General features: G+C 34.0%; 2 protein-coding genes across 2 annotated transcripts; one reads left to right on the forward strand and one right to left on the reverse strand.

The window, feature by feature from the left end:
- Nucleotides 1–1,168: 1,168 nt before the first annotated feature.
- LOC11420996 (signal recognition particle 54 kDa protein 2) lies at nucleotides 1,169–7,079 on the forward strand. Its single transcript, XM_003597875.4, has 9 exons — nucleotides 1,169–1,525; nucleotides 1,618–1,717; nucleotides 2,540–2,693; nucleotides 4,903–5,053; nucleotides 5,137–5,285; nucleotides 5,787–5,887; nucleotides 6,001–6,158; nucleotides 6,323–6,437; nucleotides 6,552–7,079. The coding sequence occupies exons 1-9, from the start codon at nucleotides 1,295–1,297 to the stop codon at nucleotides 6,803–6,805; spliced, it is 1,413 nt and encodes a 470-aa protein (XP_003597923.2). The 5' UTR covers nucleotides 1,169–1,294; the 3' UTR covers nucleotides 6,806–7,079.
- Nucleotides 7,080–11,951: 4,872 nt separating this feature from the next.
- LOC11436376 (PX domain-containing protein EREX) lies at nucleotides 11,952–17,150 on the reverse strand. The gene is made up of 9 exons (XM_003597876.4): nucleotides 16,770–17,150; nucleotides 16,593–16,691; nucleotides 16,340–16,426; nucleotides 16,097–16,205; nucleotides 15,318–15,976; nucleotides 13,816–13,980; nucleotides 13,493–13,735; nucleotides 13,002–13,217; nucleotides 11,952–12,485 (listed from the first exon to the last, which is right to left on the reverse strand). Exons 1-9 carry the CDS (start codon nucleotides 17,061–17,063, stop codon nucleotides 12,243–12,245), a joined length of 2,115 nt encoding a protein of 704 aa, XP_003597924.1. The 5' UTR covers nucleotides 17,064–17,150; the 3' UTR covers nucleotides 11,952–12,242.
- Nucleotides 17,151–20,831: the final 3,681 nt, after the last annotated feature.

Raw genomic sequence — 20,831 nt, forward strand, 5'->3', positions numbered from 1 at the left:
AATTTATTTTATATTTATTATATTGTTGGTGTCCATAAAAAAAGATAAGTATTGTTACAATATGAAAGTACAAATATCTATACCTATAATTTTAAACAAAATCTAAATAATTTTCATAAAAACTATTGTTCATAATTCATACGCACCAACGTAATAAAAAAAAAACATGTCCGTCTCAAAGCTACTATAACACAATATAGATTTAACCCTCTTCTCATAAATTCCCTCCCAACAAACCCTATTTTTTGTTTGGATTCAATCTCTACACATTCAAAATTTGTTGTTTATAATCTTTGTAATTTGTTTATATGATAAAATAACATGATTTTGAGCTTGTTACGATTAAAATAAAAATGATTTTGATATTAAGAGTCTGTTTGTTATATATTTTTTAAGGAAAAAATATATTTTTTAGAGGAGAGAGAAAATATAGGTCAAAAGATTTGTATCCAAACAAACTAATTTATTTTTTAGGAGTGTTATTTGAACAATCATTTTATGGGACAACCAAAATATCCAAAGAAATGTGAGTCTATGCACAAAAACCAAAGCAATGGAGAGAGAAAATGAAAATATGATGTGAGTATGAGAAAAAAAAGTTATCACAAAATAGATGTTCAAATATCATTTATCTTTATTTTTCTTTAAAATGATTTTAGATCAAAACCACTTTTATTTTAATCTGTAGCAAACATACTTTCAATAAATTTGAGATTATTATTTTTTAAAAATTTTATTAAAAATCAGAATCTATTTTGTGTTTGTTTAACGTGATAAAAATCATATTTTTTAAAATAATAATAATTTGTTTGTTTGGATACAATCATATGAATACAATTTTTTGTTACATGAATATTTCAATCTTTTGACATTTAAATATCATTTCTCTTTATTTTTCTTTATCGGGTTACGTACAACACTAACAAACTCTTCTCAATTTGTGTAGGCACAGAAGGTAAACAAAAATAAAATTAGTTAATTATGAAATCAGATGATTAATTATTAATTAAGAGGTTTAAATACACCCGCTTTATCCCCGTGAGCTTAGCTCAGTTGGTAGGGATATCGCATTTTATATGCAGGAGCCGGGGTTCGAACCCCAGACACTCCACTTCTCCACAATTTAAATTGTGTGAGCTCTAGCCACTAGGCTACTTGACAAAAAAAAAAATAAAAAAAAAATACACCCGCTTTATTCTGAAACTTCTCCATCTTCTTTGTCCTTTCAGGCGATTCCTGCTTCACAAAATCATCATCGAAATCGAATCCCCAAACAAACCAATTCGCATCCAAGATGGTTCTAGCGGAATTAGGAGGAAGCATTACTCGTGCTCTTCACAAAATGAACAACACAACAGTGATCGACGAGAAAGCTCTCACTGATTGTCTCAATGAGATCAATCGAGCTCTCCTTCAATCCGATGTTCGTTTCGAGCTTATTCGAGACATGCAGATTAATATCAAGAACATTGTTAATCTCGAACAACTCGCCGCCGGTCATAACAAACGCAAGATTATCCAACAAGTAACGGATTATTTCTATATTTCTTGTTTGTTCATAAAGAATTGCATTATGTATTATTTATGCATTGTGGTTTGTTGTTGTTATTGTTGTAGGCTGTGTTTGACGAACTCTGCAGAATGTTGAATCCTGGAAAACCATCTTTTGTTCCCAAAAGAGAAAAAACAAGTGTTGTTATGTTTGTTGGTTTACAAGGTTTGTTTGTTGAAATTACATGTTTAATAAAGTTCACATTTTCATTGTTTATGTTTATGGTTTTTAAAGTTCACATTTTTATTATTTATGTTTATGGTTTCTACTGTTTTTCGTCTTTGTCCCCTATCCCACATCTTGTATGATATTGGTGTTTATAATATATACATAAGCTGATTCCAAGAAAGAAAGAAAAAAAAAAAAAAAAGAAGATGTTTATAATACTTATCATGATCTCTGTAGCACCGACATTTCTGATAGGGTGTCCGTTTCTGACACATGTGATTACATTCAATCTAATTATTACTGGTGTCAACGTGTTAGTGTTTGTGTTAGTGCTTCATTGATCATGATTAGTATTAGTGCCTCTGGACTGGTGTGGGTTTTGGTTTTATCTTCCTGCTGGGTGCCAGATTGGCGTGACAGGTTGCTTGGATGATTGCACATGTGTTTCTGTTGCGCTATGCATTCTGGTTTGTGTGTTTTATTATTTGTTTGGGATTTTGTTTTCATATTGGTTATGGCAGGAGGTATTTAAGTGGGGGGCGTTTATGTTGGGGTTTTGTTTTTTAGTTGATTAGTCACTTTATGGGTGTTTTAGTGTATTTTGGTGGAGTTTAATTTTGGGTGGTTTTGGATTTTTTGGTGGTACCTTCTGTGGCATTTGTATTTCTGTATCCGTTTCTGCGAGCTATGTGATTCTTTCACAGGCTTAACTTAATAAAATTTGCTGTTTAAAATATAATATGATAGGAAGAGACGAAGAGTTTAGCGACATTTATTGATACTTATGTGTTATGTTATGTCTTTTTGAAATGAATTCAGGTTCTGGAAAAACTACAACATGTACAAAATATGCGCATTGTTATCAGAAGAAAGGATGGAAGCCAGCTTTAGTGTGTGCAGATACATTTAGAGCTGGTGCATTTGATCAATTGAAGCAAAATGCTACTAAAGCTAAGATCCCTTTTTATGGAAGGTATATGTTTGTATTTGTTAATATTGTTTTTCTTTAAGATCCCGATATAATACTGTTGTCTGATTGATGAGGAATGACAAGGTGGAGATGGTTGGACTGAATTGTAGATTTTGTTTTCTTGTTTTGCATAAATGCCACCCGATAACTACATCATGTCTGTTCATGTTAGTGGGATCACAACCCTTGCTGTTATCATGGCTTGCATCTTGGTCAAAAATACGAGGGTAGTACACTGTACAAAACCACCAAAAGAAAGGCATATAAGAATAGCATAGCACCTATAACAAAAATGTTTCCAACACCTAACTAAGACAACATATCTCAATTAAGAGCTGTGTGCCCACAACAAGGCCACTGCCTTATTCTATGACAGTGAAACAAAGAACCAAAAAACAGCACCTATATGAGCAGCCAAAGATAGTTCACAGTGCCCATGTCTAGCAGCAGCAAATAAAGGCACAGCTGGACCGAAAACAATATAGAACACAGCAGGTCCCAAATAGGCTTCCTCTTATCCCAAAATGCAATCCCTTGGATTCGAACACCATTCATAACACAAACAACTAGGGGTATTTAGCCTTGCCAAACTCCATCGCTAAGACAGCACCATCCACTATCTCATCCACCTCCCGAATCTCATTTCTAAAGATTCTATTGTTTCTCACTGTCCAAATGACCCAAATCGCCGCATGCCAAATTAGCCACAGACCCCTTTTCAACCTCTTCCCCACCCCCACTCCAACAACATTCCCAATGGATAAATAAATCTGGAGGCATAATGAAACTCAATCCCAACCACCTCATTAAATTAGCCCAGATAGACATTGTGTCTCGACAATGGAGAAAAAGGTGGTTTACCGATTCCTCCACGGTCTCACACGACACACACCACAAGGTGGCCTCCAGTGGAAGTATATTCCTCCCACAAAGATTTGTTCTTGTTGGAACACGATACAAGAGGACTTTCCAACTCAAAGCCGCTGCTTTTAGCATAGCTGGACTTCTCCAAAAACTCGATTAGCCAAACAATTCCTACCCCTCTCCATCTTGGTCTCTTATAGTCTATATGCTAATTCTGAAACTATGAGATGAACTATCTTAGAGATTTGACTGTTTCTTATTAGAGAAGCAATCTAAAGATTTTCTTCTAGGAGAATTGACTTGCTTTCCTGAAGGTCATATAGTATACAATGTTGTCATGTCTCAGAATTTAGTATATGCTTTGGGAAGAATTTTGTTTGATATTGGATAATTGCATCCCAAGCATTAAAGCTTACATATTCTTTAACTAAATGTTAATTAAGGAGTAGGTTAGACAGATCAGCGGTGATTGGTGAACACAATCACCTTTAACAAATACAAACCCGAGGCATGTAATTGGCTTTGGGCCTGTGACACTTCTTTCCTTGGACCTCGATTCCCACAATATTCATATCCCTTTATATTGTTTTGCTTCTTTCATTTTTTTATTGTTCGAGAATCATAAGACCATATGCAAATCTATTCTCTCACGAATGATAGTTCTGGAACGTAACACTGTTTTTTGTGTGCAAGTTTTTAAAAGTATTCCTGGTTTCATTTAAACAGAGGAATATACTTTATTTGTGTTTTCCCTCCCTTTCATTCCATGTGCTAAAAGGGTGAGAATCTTATGTTCCGACGGGATAAAAGTTATTTTAAAACTCATTCAATCCAACTATAACTTCCAACTGTCACCTCATTCTACCACTTTTTTTTAACATCAAACAAGTTTTATTTATTTTAATAGGATTCTTAGGAACACACGATTCCTGGGAATATGATCTTATACCTGTAAACAAATGCACACTGCGGAAAAAGACGAGGGTGAATTTAAAAGGTTAAGGAAAAAGGAAATTGTTGGCGCATTAAAAATGTGGGTAATTTGGAAGATATCATATTGCTAAGTGATAATACAAAGCAAACTTGGCCCTTTTTTTCCCTTTTCCTAAAGGTTATCTGTTTAGTCATTTTTATGGTTTCAGATTTTCATTTTTCTCTATTCTTTTCAAGGGTTCATCCACCCCAACCTCTTTGTATTCTTGTTAGTTATAAGTCCTTACAGATTAGTTATGATAATGCAGTGCTTAATACCATTTGCTTATGGAAACTTCTCTATCAGTCACATTGATTGTCTATGATTTCAATTATTAAGTAATTATTACTTTGCTGTTCCCCCATTCCTCAACAGCTATATGGAGTCAGATCCTGTCAAAATTGCTGTGGAAGGTGTGGAAAGATTCAAGGAAGAAGACCATGATCTTATAATTGTTGATACCAGTGGGCGGCACAAACAAGAAGCATCCCTTTTTGAAGAAATGCGCCAACTTTCGGAAGCTACGGTATATCTTGTTTTTTCTATATGCATTTGATATCTATTTCCAAAAGCCAATAAATCATAATATCTTTTCTCTGCGTTGTTCAGAAACCAGATCTTGTTATATTTGTTATGGATAGCAGTATTGGTCAGGCTGCTTTTAATCAGGCCCAAGCATTCAAACAGATTGTTGCTGTTGGAGCTGTAATTATCACCAAAATGGATGGCCATGCCAAGGGTGGTGGTTCTCTTAGCGCGTAAGTGTTACTACCAGGATAACTATTATATTTACTTTCAACTTTTGCAACTATAAACAAATGAACAACAGCCAATAATAGACTGGTATCGAAGCCACAGATGCAAGTGTATTGCATTTTTGTTCACCCAAAATTTGAACTATCCACGTTGTTTCAATACTACAATATATGTATATATCTGTATCATTTAAAAGAATTTGGAAAATTAGTATTATACGGGTCTAAAATTATCGTGTTTGTATAATCCACCTCATCTGAAGTCAGCAATTCAAAGGGATTAAAGTCAGAGATCTTAACTGCTAAATGAAAAACTCAATTGTTGATATTACATGCATAACAAGTTATGGATGTGTTAAAATATCGGCAGTTGATCTTGTCATTGACAATTGAGATGTCCTTCTAAATTGAGTTCTGATTTTAGACTAGGTAAACTTGTATTTGTAATTTCGTATGTATGTATTATGTGCTTTGGGTACATTCTTATTAATTTTATATGTGCAGTGTTGCAGCAACAAAGAGTCCTGTCATATTCATAGGAACTGGTGAACATATGGATCAGTTTGAAGTATTTGAAGTTCAGCCGTTTGTTAGTCGTCTATTAGGTGTGTACTTTTTTTATTTCTTGTTTCACTATTATATATCAAGGCGAAGCGTTATCTACCAAATTCCTATAAATATATAATTTTTAATCATTGTCAAATGGCTTTTGAACTAGGCATGGGGGACTTGTCTGGGTTAATAGACAAAATTCATGGAGTTGTTCCAATGGATCAACAGGCTGATCTTGTTCAAAAACTGTCAAAAGGAAACTTCACCTTGAGGATTATGTATGAGCAATTTCAGAACGCCCTTAAAATGGGTCCTATGGGCGAGGTTATTACCTTATTATGTTTCATTGACTATTTATTTATTTCTTGATACATATACATTTTATGTGCCATAAGATACTAGTAAGTGCTTGTTTGATTGTTTCTATATACTAATTAACTAATAGGGAGTGCTGTTTTATTTGACTGATTTTTGGTTCATATATGTAGTTAGTTTCAATGATTCCGGGATTTAGTTCTGAGTTAATACCACAAGGCCATGAGAATGAAAGCTCGGCAAAACTTAAGCATTATATGACAATGATGGATTCAATGACAAATGAAGGTATGCATAATGAATTGATTGTTGAAGATGCCAACCTTATGCATACAATATTTATGCTCTAAATGAAATAACAATATATCTTCACATTTCAAACTTTAATTAATGATGTTTCAGAGTTGGATAGTTCAAACCCAAAGCTCATTAACGAATCACGTATGATGCGAATAGCTCGAGGTTCTGGTCGTCTAGTTAGGGAAGTGTTGGAGTTGATGGAAGTGTACAAGCGTATTGCAAAGGAGTTCAGTAAGATATCTCGATGTAGGAATCCACAGGACATGGTCAAATCATTCCCCCCACATTTGCTGAAGCAATTTGGTGGCGTCAAAGGGTTACAAGACATGATGGGAATGTTTGGTGGTGGTAGATAGTTGATTGGGCAGGACTTAATAGCGGAGGACAGACATTTCATGAACTACGTACGCAATGTTGAACAGTTTATACAAATCAACGGTGTTGGATTTGCTGTCTGCAAAAGCCTCAATTGGTGCTAGGCACTTTTTTGCAATGTTAATATTTATTTATTTCCTTTGTGCATATTGACTTATTTAGTCTCAGATAGCAAAATCCAAGTAAACCTGTTATAAATGAGAATTGTTCATAATTGAGTAACATTGAAAACAAATGCTACATTTCTTTCCCATATAATTTTGAAGGAATAGGTAGGGCCAAGGCAAGAAAATTGTTGAATTAACCACAAGTTGACATTAATTGCGGTGGAATGTTAATAATATACACAAAGACAACACTTTCAAGATAACTTTTCAATTCTTCAAAAAAAAAAAAAAAACTTTTTTCAAGTGTCAATCAACAAATTATACATGTAATATCAATATTTAGCCTTTATATAGAATGTTAGGCAGTACAGATCTTAAAGAATGTCACTTGCAACCTAAATAATTCCTTCCAAACGTGGCTAAGAAATGTAGGATCCTTGTCACTCACAATTGCATGAAGCTTGATGTAAAATAATGTTTGATGAGAATGAATTAATTGCCCATACTTAACATGTCTACCACAACTAGAATCATATAAAATTTGAACTATCCTCCATGTGGTTTCAATTCTATAGTATATGGAAAATATATTTGTATTATTTGAAAGAATTTGGAAAATTAGTGTTCTATGCCTTTAACTTTAGAGATTAAATAAAAAGATCTTAACTAATAAAAAGACCTTTAAAAGTAGTATTATATGCAATTGTTTATATATGCATAACAATTGAGATCTTAACTAATAATGAAGCAATTTTCTGTCTTACAACGAGGTTGCATAATATGATTTTGAGTGCTATATATTATGGATACTCTCATGAGTGTGTTTGATCAAATTATAACAATATTGGAAAAATATACTTTTCATGCAGTTTATACAACAGTAGCTGACATTGTTGATTATTTGAAAAACTATTTAATGGATGAAGAAAATTACAATGGCAATGTTGAAAGTGTATGATAAGATTGTGCTCTTCAATTGATCTAATGACTAAAGTGAACTTTCCTATGGTGGAAAAGGATTCACCATTCCCATGTGAAATGCCACCATAAAACTATCCTTTATAAGGACAATAATTTGAGTAAAATCACCATTGTCACCACTGTATAGAAGAATATAGACATAAACTAAATTCTTCTCATCTCTAGAGAATACATTACATCTTTAAATTTCGCAATCTTTTCAGAGGTAAACTTAAATTTCACATCTATTGTCATAACAACAACTTCACAAATTTCAATCAATATAATAATAATTTATACAAAAATCATAGCAAACTGAACATGTTGCATCAATATCTACCGACCACCCCTTGAATCCATCAACATGTGTTGATATCTAATAAAAAATTTCAATGACTAGTCTTATTCAAATTATAAAAGATAAAATTTCATGAGGGGGTTTCTGCCAATTCTTATTCTTATTGTTACATCCTTTTCATTTATTTTAGAACAGTAAGAATGTCTAAAGCACTAGCTGAAGTGATACCAGAGACTTGACATGGGTTATATATGTACATGGCACAGCTTGATGCAGAATGGTATAAAACACCTTGGTAACTTGATGAAAAAAGGAATTCATAATTTCTTGGCTGATTTTAAGAAGTGCATGTATGATTATGACCAAGAGGAGAAGTTTGAGACAGCTTGGAGCAAGTTGGTTTCAGAATTTAATGTCAACGAAAACAATTGGGTGAAGTCGATGTATGCTATTAAGGGAAAATGGGAAGCATGTCATATGAAGGAAGCATTCACTCTAGGAATGCGAAGCACTCAACTTAGTGAGAGTTTGAATTCTGATTTTAAGGCATATGTATGACACCAAACATCAATGTTACTGATTTTTGAGAGAGTTGTGGAGGAAAATCGATACAATTAACGAGTTAGTTTGTGAATATGAGTCTCGGCATAAACTACCACATTTGATATACAACTATTCACCAATTTTAGTGCAACTCGCTCAAATATACACATACACCTGCCATTTTTGACAAATTTCATAATGAATTTTCCTTATCTTTAGCGGCTTGCATACGGAAAAAATATCTGTCCCAACTTCCATTTGAATATGTCATCAGCTTGGTCAATAAGGAAGGAGAGTGGAGAGTTCTATTTGATCCTGTACAGTCATCTATATCATGTAGTTGTAGAAGGTTTGAGACTTTTGGAATACTTTGTTGCCATGCACTAAAAGTCTTTGAGGCAAATTAATGATGTTAAACTTTGTTGCCATGCACCAAACATCAATGTTAAAGAGGTGGTCAAGAGATGCACATAGTGGTATTATACATGATGCAAGGAGAAATGAGGTTGTGGAAGATCCCAAATCATCTATAACACAACGATATAGGCGACTTTGCTCAACAATGATTAGATTGGCAGCCGATGTATCCACATCTCCTACATTAATATGAACTTGCAGACAATGTAATACATGACTTGTGTAAATTAAACAAGCGATGGAGGTTCGACTACAACAAAATGCAACGGTCAATGATGAAGGTGGTGTTCCGACGATGGCTGAACCGATTGTACAGCCTTCGTCATGTCTTCTTTTTGCTTATGTTTTTCTCATTTGCTTATGTTTTTCTTTTTTTGTGACATGTTCTATTGTTATCTTTTCTCATCAACATGTACTAAACGTTTGACCGCATGTTCTATCTTTCTCATCATTTGCTTTTTTTTTCTTTTGCAATCAAAAGCTTTACTACATTTTTGTTGAATTGGCTAAATTATTGTGATGTTGCCAAGACAAAGAAAAATTAAAGAAAGAACAAAAAGTCAGTAATTCATACCGAAGTTAGTAATGAAAGTTCCTTGTTGTTTGTAGCTACAAGTTAGTAATGATTCTTGTGTGCATGTAGTCTAATTTCTTAATCATTGTGACAAGGTCACATATCCACTTCTTATTTCCACAAGCATCATTGCAACTACCAGTGATCGATCACAAACCCATCATATAGACTCAATACATCATCCTTAAAAAACTCTCCACGTGAAACATTGTACATGCTTTTCTTCCTCCAGCATTTTCATACCCTCTGCACACAACAACATACCAAATCTCTTCCAACCCATTTTATTTAATTTGTAGGGTTTAGGAAATGGTAAGTCTACCAAAGACATTATGTGCAGAGGTCGGGGTTCAAACCACAGATTTCCCATTTTTTCATACATAATGCATGTGAATCTAGCCACTAGGTTATTTGACCAAAAAAAATTGTCGGTTGTCATAACAAATGTTCATAAATCAATTCTCTTATGAGAAGCATGCTTTTTATACTCTATTTTGACATATTTGAGCATATAAGAGGTGGATTGAGAGATCATTTCTCTAAATTACATACGAGTTGTGATTATAAGTTTAATCTTTTTAGGTTTTTCCATAAAAATAAACTCTGTTGAACCTTGACTATTCTTCTCTTTTGGCCTCTTCTATTTCAAAACTATATCTTGGAAGAAAAAAAAATACATTGAAGTACGCAATTAGAACTTAACTTCATACCAAGTACAATCTGTTATAGCTTCAATTCAATGAGAATTCCCTACATGTATAGGACAAGCTAAACAGTCCAAGGTCAACATTATAAATTTCATCATCAATTAGGTAAACATAGGATAAGTTCATCAATATAGATTCCTACATGTATAGGATCTTTTCTCATTCTTAATACTTGCACGTAGGAAAAAGCACGGGCCTGCCTAGGTAAATAGGAATGGCTAAGGCATTTTCAAATTGGGATGACTAAGACTTTTTTACATTTAGCTAAATAAACTAGACCAGGAATGACCAGGAATGGCTAAGGCATTTTCAAATTGGGATGACTAAGACTTTTCTCATTCTTAATACTTTTTTACAATAGGAATGACCATATTGTATTGGGTATCCCAATACAAATTAACTTAGAATGGTTTCATAAAAACAATTATATATGCAAAGCACTATAATTTATGATAGTAAGCATCTGAAACAAGGTAAATGAGAATGTTAATTTGCCAACATGGTCTGACCTTTCACAAAACAAACAATGTAGAGTGGTATAGACATATGAAGCTATTTTCACCCTATCCTATCCAACAACATCAATGTCGGAACAGGATTCATACGAGCTCACATAATACTGACTGTCTTTAAAGCTTACAATATTGTACAGCACTGGTTGGTTTTTTTGGCTTGTTTGTAGAACATCTGTTTCAAATGCCAAAATCATATTATTGTGTCAGCTCAGCCAAGTAAGTGGGAAGCAAATTTCAATTAATAGTTAACTCAGAATTCATCTTCTTGAAATGCAACCAACTATGGTATTCAATATAAATCATACTTCTTTATCTAATAAATAGAATCAATGATTTAACAACCAAAACTGAAATAATTAAATATTGAAAAAGAGAAGTTTAAAATCATTAGATGCATAAATAATAATGATAGAAAACCTTATAATATAAGCAAAAGGCAATAAAAGCAAGGACCAAATAATGAATTCCAATTCCTGTACAGCATTAGTAATCCACACTAAAAGCTTGTGTGGTTGGCTGCTTTCTAATGATTTCACTCTAAAGAAGTATGTGTTGCCGCTGAAGAATCAAGAGTTGACACTGAAGGAGCAATTGGGCTACCTGATAATCATTGTTGGTGACATTGCCTTAAGTCCCTTGAAGCACTGCATTTCAAGATGGTTTTCAGGCAGGTGGTATTGATAGGTTTCTGGAGTCTATTGATAATAAATAGGAAGGGGGCCAAACTCTTATGCTCGGTCCGTTTTAGGAGCAGAATTACCATGTACATGGCAAATTGGAGGGATAGGGTTCTCATTTTTGGGATAGTTAAGGGATCAACACTCCCTTCCAGTTTTCATTAACAATGCATTCACCCTTGTTTAGATAGGAATCAGTCCTATCAGTACATTCCTCATAAGACAATTAGTACAGGGTGTATCCCTCTGTGCCTTTGGCAACAAAGTGCGGTGAGGAGTATAGGGTGTGTGCAAAATCTCTAAATTATTTCATGTCAAAATCACTTTTATTTTAATCTATAAAAAAACGGGCGATTTAGGTTTGCAACAATCAATTGGTACAGTACATCGCAATCATATTAATCACAATAATCAGTTTGAAGAAACAAACAGCATGGTTGGCTTGCTTGCTAAATGTGATTATTGGCTTTATGATTTGCAGAGAATTCTATTCCGGCAATGAAACTATACCCGATCATAAAGATAATATTAACACAAGTAACCTAGTAGCTCTCAAAAAAAAAAACAGAGGTAACCTAGTAACATACATAGGGTACATACAGTACACAGTATTGAAGATGTTATCTCTCTAAGAACTTGCTTAGAAAAGTTTTTTGCAAATGGATCTCATCTTCCTCATTCTCCTCAGATTTGAGAGCACAACGGATAACAGAATTGACTTGTTTCCTTAAACTGGCATTGTCTACAAAAATATTAGCCAACATTTTCCTTAATTCTTCATTAGTTGTCCCAGTATCATCTGTAGTTCTATATCCTTCCGCAGCATCCACAACATTTTCTACATCTTGTGCCAAGAGCTGTGCCTGATCCCATATATTTGCAGACATAAAAAACCGTGAGTAAAGGGGACACCATATAGAAGGTTAAGGGGCAGCAAGCAGTAAACATGGTACAACCCAGATGATAATTGCTACGTGAAATTTCAGAATCTTGTCATAGTAAAATTAGAGTGTGTCTCAGTGTCTGGCTTTTTAACGAAAAAACTCAAATTTGACAGGACTAACGAAACAGACAAATTATCATAGATTCATGCCGACAAAACAAAATTGAATCTAAGCCCTAAATCAATTGTGCTACTCTGGAAAATCCGTCCTTTTGCATGGTTCTAGTGAAAACAGATGCCAATGAAAATAATAAATTGTTAAAGAATAGAGTTTAATATCCAAAATAGGAGTTCCAAAATACGTAGAATGGGGGCTGTTATAGATTGTAAAGGCAGCTTGTAAATTTGCGGACATTTAAAGTGCCCCGAGAAAGTAAAGATCAAAACTAATTCTGACGCCCACGAAAAATATTTTTTGCACAAAAATGTTTCATACCTCTGCAAGCAAGAGACCAATCCGATTATCTGATGTTGCTAACAAATCCAAAGCATCAGATGGTGAAGTATCAACATTTAGTTTATCTTCCTCTTCAACAAGAAAATTTACACTGCACTCCTGAAGCCTCTTCTGAAGGATTGCACACTCATGCAACAACTTTGCATTAGCATCATGTGAAAACTGTATTCTTTCCTTTTCCTTCTGAAGAGTTCTCTGAATAATTTACAGTGAAACAAAAACATGAAGTTAATTGGATTTTCAAATTTTTAGGACACCTAAAAACAGAAAATCAGAACCATTTTTTCCTCTAGTAGAAGGATCAAGAATAAGAAGAAATATCAATTTGTGTGAAAAAATACACGTAAATAAGATTATAGAAATAATTAGTCAGATGGAACCAGCCAAATTACTTTCCTAGTCTGATTTAGAGAAATGTCTAAAATTATTAGTTCATAGTTGTAACATATAAGAACCAGAAAGCACCATACCTCCACATCTACTTTTTCCTCCATCAATTCGCTGAGCTGCTGCTTTAGTTCTAACTGAGAGCTTCTAAGGGATTTCACTTCCTTTACTAGCAACTTCATATCTGTCTTTGATTTCATCTCAAACTCATCATGATGTTTCTGCAAGTGCTTAAGTTGTTCTCTAGCCACATCTAGCTCTTGCTGCAACATTTGCTTCTCCTGAATAACGGATGCTTTTGTTGACTCCGCTAGCAACCTTTCATCCTAAATCATTATAATTTTTCACTATAGGCCACCAAAATGTGAAAAGAGATGTTAATTGAACTTATTAAGCACAAACAGACCTCTTCAAACTTCAATTTCATTTCTGTCTCGAGGCAATTCCTCCGAAGTTCCTCCATATCCCACTGCATTTGTGTAAACCTTTCCTTTTCGGTTAAAACAGCCTGCTGCATGTTTTCTCTGCAGTTCAGTTGAGTTGTTTCAAGTTCAACTTCCAAATCTTTGACCTACAAGTAAAACATAATATTTGAACATGTAAACATATAAATTCCAATAAGATTTCATTACTTCTTTTACTTTTCCATCATTGAGATTAAACTTGTTTTGACATAATGAACATATCTGAGAATAGTTACTAGTAACATCTATAAAAAAAATTAGAAGAAGCGAATATACTTTTATTAATGAGCACCCTCCTCTCTTGCAAAATTAGATACAATCAATTATTGGAAGGTGAAAGATCTACACAGAAACTCAATTCAGTGATGAAAATGATAAGTTTCAGCATGCAGGAGGACTTGATGGTAATTATCTAGTAACAATTGCAGAAAAACAATTTAATGAGTAACCATTTCATATTCATAATGCGGGGCATCCTTGAACACATTCATCAGTTACCTTTTCCTCCTTGAACTTGAACATATGACAATATTTTGGTTTGTACAATCTCTTTTTTTTTACTAAATGCATATATTTACCTATAATACATATTTAGCCCTTAAAATGAAAATATTTTGAACAATACAGATTCAGTTCTTTATCTTTCAGAGCTAAATTTTTTCATTTTGTCAAATGCAGAGAAAAAAGGATAAGAAGCCTTAATGTATAGCTGAATCCCGCATGTGATACTGTGAACTTCTTGTATGGAAAAAGAGCTAACAACAAACCATTTTGAAACACCTAATATACCTATGGAGAATATTTTAAATATCTCATTCTCTATATTCATATAAAAAAAAAAATTCAGCTGATCTACTCGTAACATGCATAATCCTCCAAAAGCCTGAGCTAGTTCTGTAAACAACAAACTTATTCAATGAACTTCAAATATAAGAACAGCAGAGCAACCTAAGAACTTCACAAGTTCTCACTATTCATTTGTTTACCACTAATTGAGCACTGACTTAGAAGTTTGATCCAAAATGAACCAACACCATGAATGATACTGTGACCACTAAATGGCAGTTTCGTGATTTTATGTACAGCCCTGCCACAAATGAGTATCCGTATGATACATCATACAGACTGCAGGGTATTAACAATTATTAAATTTGGCTTCCTGATGGTAATTTATTGAATGAACATCGGGTACATAATTAAATCTATGGCATTAATTTGATGTATAAAGAACTGAAAAATCATAGTTTGCCAAGGAAAAACACCATGCAGCTTATGCAGATTTAACTTTAACTACATTTACTGAAACCAATTAAAGTTAGAGGCAAATGAAAATTAACAACTACTGGCCATTTAAAAAAAAAAAAACAGAGAGAGAGAGAGGAAAATGAAAACTTGAATTTCAGAATTTAGAAATAACGAAAAATCTTAAACTCGTATTTGATACCTTTGTCACAAGATATTGTCTTGCAGCCATTTCTTGATTCAATCTTGCTACAAGATCTTCAACATCCGTTTTTGCCGTGGCTAGTCTCTGCTTCTGGGTATTAATAATTCTATTCAACTTGTGTCGCTCATCCAATGGAAGAGTCAATAACAAATCTGAGTTTCCAGAGGATACACAGCTCCCAGGAAGGTCATGCGAAACATCCTGAAGCAAAGTTGACACAGCTGAACTCGATGTTAAGTCACTTCCAATGCTTTCTGTTGACGGTCTTTTGACATGAGCATTAGCTGGTGTGAAGTCAGCTCCATCTAGGCGAAGAGCTATAGCATCACCAGAATTCTCGGCGACCTTGTCTGTACTATTATCCTCATTAATAAAGTCTTGGCTGGATGCAGCATGATCAACACTTGTTTCAGTTGGATTATTTAAGTCATGCGACGATGTTAAATTGTCCACAATATGATCAGAACTTTCAAATTTTGCATGCCTCGGTGTTCCCAGCTCAGAAACCTCAGAAGGGGTATCATCACCAGAAACAGATGCAGCAGATGAACCACGAGCTTTAACAAAACCATGTGAACCATCTTGGATCCTATGTGATGGTGTAGTACCACCAGAAGTCTGTTCATCTGAAATAGGCTGATTCGCATCGTGAAATGCTGAAAATAACAGAAACAGAAAGACATTAAATGCATGTCGAATATCACAAAGGACTGTTGTTAATCCTTTCTTCTAACACAAAATGACAAAATGTTATGTTGTTCATGAAGAAAACATACATGCTCTAGCAGCAGCTTCTAACTCAAGAAATATTGCTGCTGGTGCACTTCTCGATACAGAAATATCGGATAACAATTTTTTCATCCAATCCTCTAATAAACGCCGTCGCTGTTTGTCAGTTTCATGTTTCTCATTAGTCCTTGGAAAAAATGAAAAGAAAAAAAAGAAGCTACTGACAAAGCTAAACAAATAAGCACAAAACAATCATTACAAGAAGCAAAAGGTGAAGAGAGGTTATGTACCTCTTCTAAAAGAGCTTCACTTTTAATTCTCAGTATCTTTTTCGGTGGTGGCGAAGGCAGGTATTTCATGGGAAATTCCTTTTTGAGCTGAAAAAAAATAGAAAAACAAGATGAATAATAACAGTTTAATATTGTATCATATAAGGCATGTATGTATGGATAAACAACTAAACTTGTAACATATAGCATAAGCCCTTATCAACATAGGACATAGTATGTTGAAATGAAGTTGTAGATTTGAATTGAAACTCACTTGAGAAAACAAGTCAAGAAAATCGCTGAATCTGCGCAATATAATTCTGGTAGTGGTAATAGCTTGAGGGGATCGAACACCAACTTGAATTTTGTAAAACTATAATAATAATAATAATAATAAAGAAATTAATTGTATAAGAAAGAAAAAATGAAAAAAGTTAGTGTAGTTTAGTACCACAACGGGATCAGAAGAAGGAGTGGATTGAGGAACAAGAAGCCAAGAAGGAATGGTGGAAGAGAAAGTCCAAGAGGAGGAAGAAGTGTGGGGCCAGAGAGTGGTGGGACCGTTCCAATTAGGTGGCGGTGGACTCCAATCCATACCGAAAGGAAGAGGAGAAGGTGTTTCTGAAACGGCGTCGTTTCCGAGTGGATTGAGATAATCATCTTCATATTCTTCTTCGGGATATGGGTAAGTAGTGTAGCTGATGTCGTTCATCAAAGGTGATAAATCATATGCGTATGGATGCATTTTCGAACACTCACAAACGCCGCTTTTTCTTTTCTTTTGCACCTTTTATGTCATCAAATCAAATCAATTGGTTGTGCACGGGGAATGCGTGCCAGATTCAGGGAGAAATATTTTATAAATCAAATCAACTCTTTTCTTTTCTAATGTCAAAAATAGCGAGTGCGCTCAGAGTATGCTAAATAAAGTAATTATTCTTTTAAAATTTAAAAAAATTCAATTTTCAATACATTGATTACACAAACTTTTATAAAAAAGTTATTATTTAAGGTCCTTAACTAGTTCGCCTAGGGCAGTAGTTAACATTTCCTGACCGTCATATTAGGAGCTAACAAATAACAATAATGTCCTACTAGCAAATGGGCCATATTATTTGTTTGATGTATGATAATCTAGAAAGTGAATCTTTACAATAATTTAGAATTGGTATCGGTTTTGTTTGAGATGTCTCCAACCACTTGCTTACGGTCGTTAAAACTCATTTTCCATGTCAAATTATCGCGTCTTTTAGACAACATGCTTCCACTTCTTGTGGTTCTGGAAGATGACAGCATCTACATTACATTTAACCTCAGCCAAAGCTAGTTTTCTCCATTGAATGATGTTGTTCTTATGCCGCTGACCGAGCCTGATATAAGGATTCAAACACCAACCCAATTGTGATTGCAGGTCCCGCGACACACCACGTGGTCATAACAAACATACATAGATTATCATGAGCAAACAACAAAGGTGATAGATCGTATGCGCATGGATGCATTTTCTCTCAAGATCAGATATTGAGCTCTCACAAACAACAAACATTCAGCGTAGATGTTTTCTTTCTTCACTTCTTTTCACAAATGGTGTTAGTTGGAATTTTATTTTACTTTTTTATCCTCGATGTAAGTAGGAATTTTATCATCCAAAATATTATTCATCTTTTTTTTTATATAATTTCAATAAATATATCATGTCAAATATCAAATAAATCAAATCACAATATGTTAACAAGTACTACTTTAATTTAATTTATTAGGAAAAAAACAAGTATTTTATTTAAAAAATAAATAAAATTGGTTACAAGGCTAACATAAGAGAAAACAAAACAAAAATAAAAAAGAAAGACTATAATATGCGAAACCAAGTTTTTGCAAAGTCTACAAAGACGAGGTCTAGTAAGCTTAACGGGGAGAAGAGTGTGAAGGTGAGAAAAAACACAAGAGGGGGTTGAATTGTGTTTGATTTTTCTTCTTTTTCTCCTAACTGAAAATGCAGTTTAGAAGCAGATAGAGTTCTACTTCTGAAAAGATGTTCAGAACTAAATGCAGCGGATAAAACAGAGAGAAAGAGAGAAGAAAGACACAAGCAATTTATACAGGTTCCTTCCACAAACCGGAAGTCAGTCCTGTCCCCCTTACACTTCCAAGGAGAATTCACTATGTAATATCTGATTACAAATGCTCACTACTAAACTTAGTAAGAGACTTCAAATTGTTCAAGTACAACTGCAAGAGACTTCCTATGCTCCTGAACACAATCAAGAGACTTCTATTGCTCAAGCACAACTGCAAGAAACTTCTTAATTCAAACAGAATTACAAAGAAAAATGTTTGAGGTTGAACACTTGATATACAATCAGTGGTGTTCACAATACAAATCAGATATAGACTCTAAAGACTCTAGAATTCCTAAGATATAAGTCTTGTTAAGAAATTCTAAGTGAACTTTGAAGTGGAGAACAATTTCAACAGAGTTTTGGCTTAGCTGATGCATATTATTGTTCTTGTGAAACTCTGAGTCTTCACTCCTTTATATAGAGGTGTGAAAGAGACGTTGAAATGTCGGCACATTCAAAATAGAGTCGTTTGAAGCTTTTGATCAATCACCAATGATCTTTTGCCTGATATGGTTATTGTCCTATGAAGGATCAATTTCAAATGCGTTCCCAATGTGAATAAACATTGTTGCAGGCAGAGCTGGTATCCTTGTCTTATAGCAGAGACAAAAACAGAGTAGTGGAGATAGTGGTTGTACACTTCGTACAAACGTACTATGTCAACGCTCTTTGAAGAATAAGCATCCAATGCCTTTCAAAATAGTCGTTGCCATACTTTTTCAGTCTCTGCAATGTTAGGCGAGTTTGAATCCTTGAAACAGCTTTTGAAGCTTTAAGTTGCATCTCTTGATGAACTGCAGCTTCTGATGAATTTGCTTCTGATGATCTTGCTTCTGATGACGTCATCACTTCAGGAGCACTTTGTCTTCAGGAGCACTTCAGACTTCAGGAGCAGTTTTCTTCAGACGCTTTAAGCTTCCCTTTTTGTTGATGTACTTGCTCTTTATTTGTTCTTCCAAGACCACTTTAGGATGTCAAATTTTTGTCTATAGTCCTATACACTTGAACAAATATTAGCGTATCCAATTGACAATTTTTAATACTTTGTTATCATCAAAACTCTTAAGGACTATTATTGCTAAACATATTTTGTTCCAACAGAGTGAACCATGAGCTTCAACGTAGAATAGGCATCAAACTTAGCTAGAAAATTAGCATACCTTTTTTCTTCACGGAGGATGTGGGCAATGGGGTAATCCACTCAAAATTGAGAAGATTTTTTATGTCTTAAATTAGAGTAGCATATTTATGAATGACATGAAGCTCACCAACAAGGATGTCAGATGTGTCAGCAATGTAACCTAAAAAACCTGAGATCCAAGACCCATAAGGTTGGAAAAGAAGGCCTCTAAATCCAACTATGGTGGGGTTTCCTAAACATTTACTATCGACAATAATAATGGTGTCACTATGGTTAGAAGAATTTCATTGAACCCAAATATCCTCAATAACAGTGGTTGGAGCACTAGAGAAGCAAGAATGGAAAGTGGACGATAGATTGCGAGCTTTCATGGCAAGTCGATAAACAAAGGTTGTAATATTAGAAAGATAACTACATTTATGGTTTCTCCAAGACCACCACAAATCTGCGGCAAATAAGTTGGCATTATTGAAAGTGAGCTTATGCATAAGCCAAATGAGAGCATCTGAATTGAAGGAAAATTCAACAGAGGTGAATCGCAAAGTGCACCAGAGATGAGTTTACGTCGTGCAATCACTAGTACAGTGGATGAAGGATTCCACGTACTAAAGCATTTTGACAAAAGTTAGAGGTCGAAATTCACTCACTTTTTCTCGGGAAGAGATAAAGTAGGGACATAGCTGTTGTAAGTCAGCCACGTAAGAAACTTGATTTTTCCTGGAAAATGGAGACATCAAATCCAAGACCAAATTCACTCACTTTTGTAGACGGAGTATGACAGCAACTGATAGTTAAAAAAAATTCAATACACTTTAAGGTGTATGCTTTTAAAATACTACTTCATAAAAATTAGTGGGTATATTTAATATTATATTTATACTATATACAAAGAGAATACATCAGTTCGGGCTAACCTTAGTTTAAATTATTTTACCATTCATTTAAACTATTTTATCCTTTAATAATGTTATTTAAAATATTAATTAAAAAAATTAAATCCCATTAAAATATGACATATAACAACATATAAAGGGAATGGATGATTTTTTTTTTGGGTGTATTTTTCATTATTTCAGTCAAACTCTTAAAATGCTATTTTATTGATGTTTTTTAAAAAGATAATTTTTTTTACATTTGTTATATTGTTCGTAAAAGAAAAACATAACTTGTTATATTGTTTAAAAGTAACAATAAAAAATTAGTTACTTTTAAGCCGGTTTTTTTAAATAGGCGAAGTCTTAGGATTCGAACT

The sequence above is a fragment of the Medicago truncatula genome, chromosome 2 (assembly GCF_003473485.1).
Source record: "Medicago truncatula cultivar Jemalong A17 chromosome 2, MtrunA17r5.0-ANR, whole genome shotgun sequence".
Lineage (NCBI taxonomy): Eukaryota > Viridiplantae > Streptophyta > Magnoliopsida > Fabales > Fabaceae > Medicago > Medicago truncatula.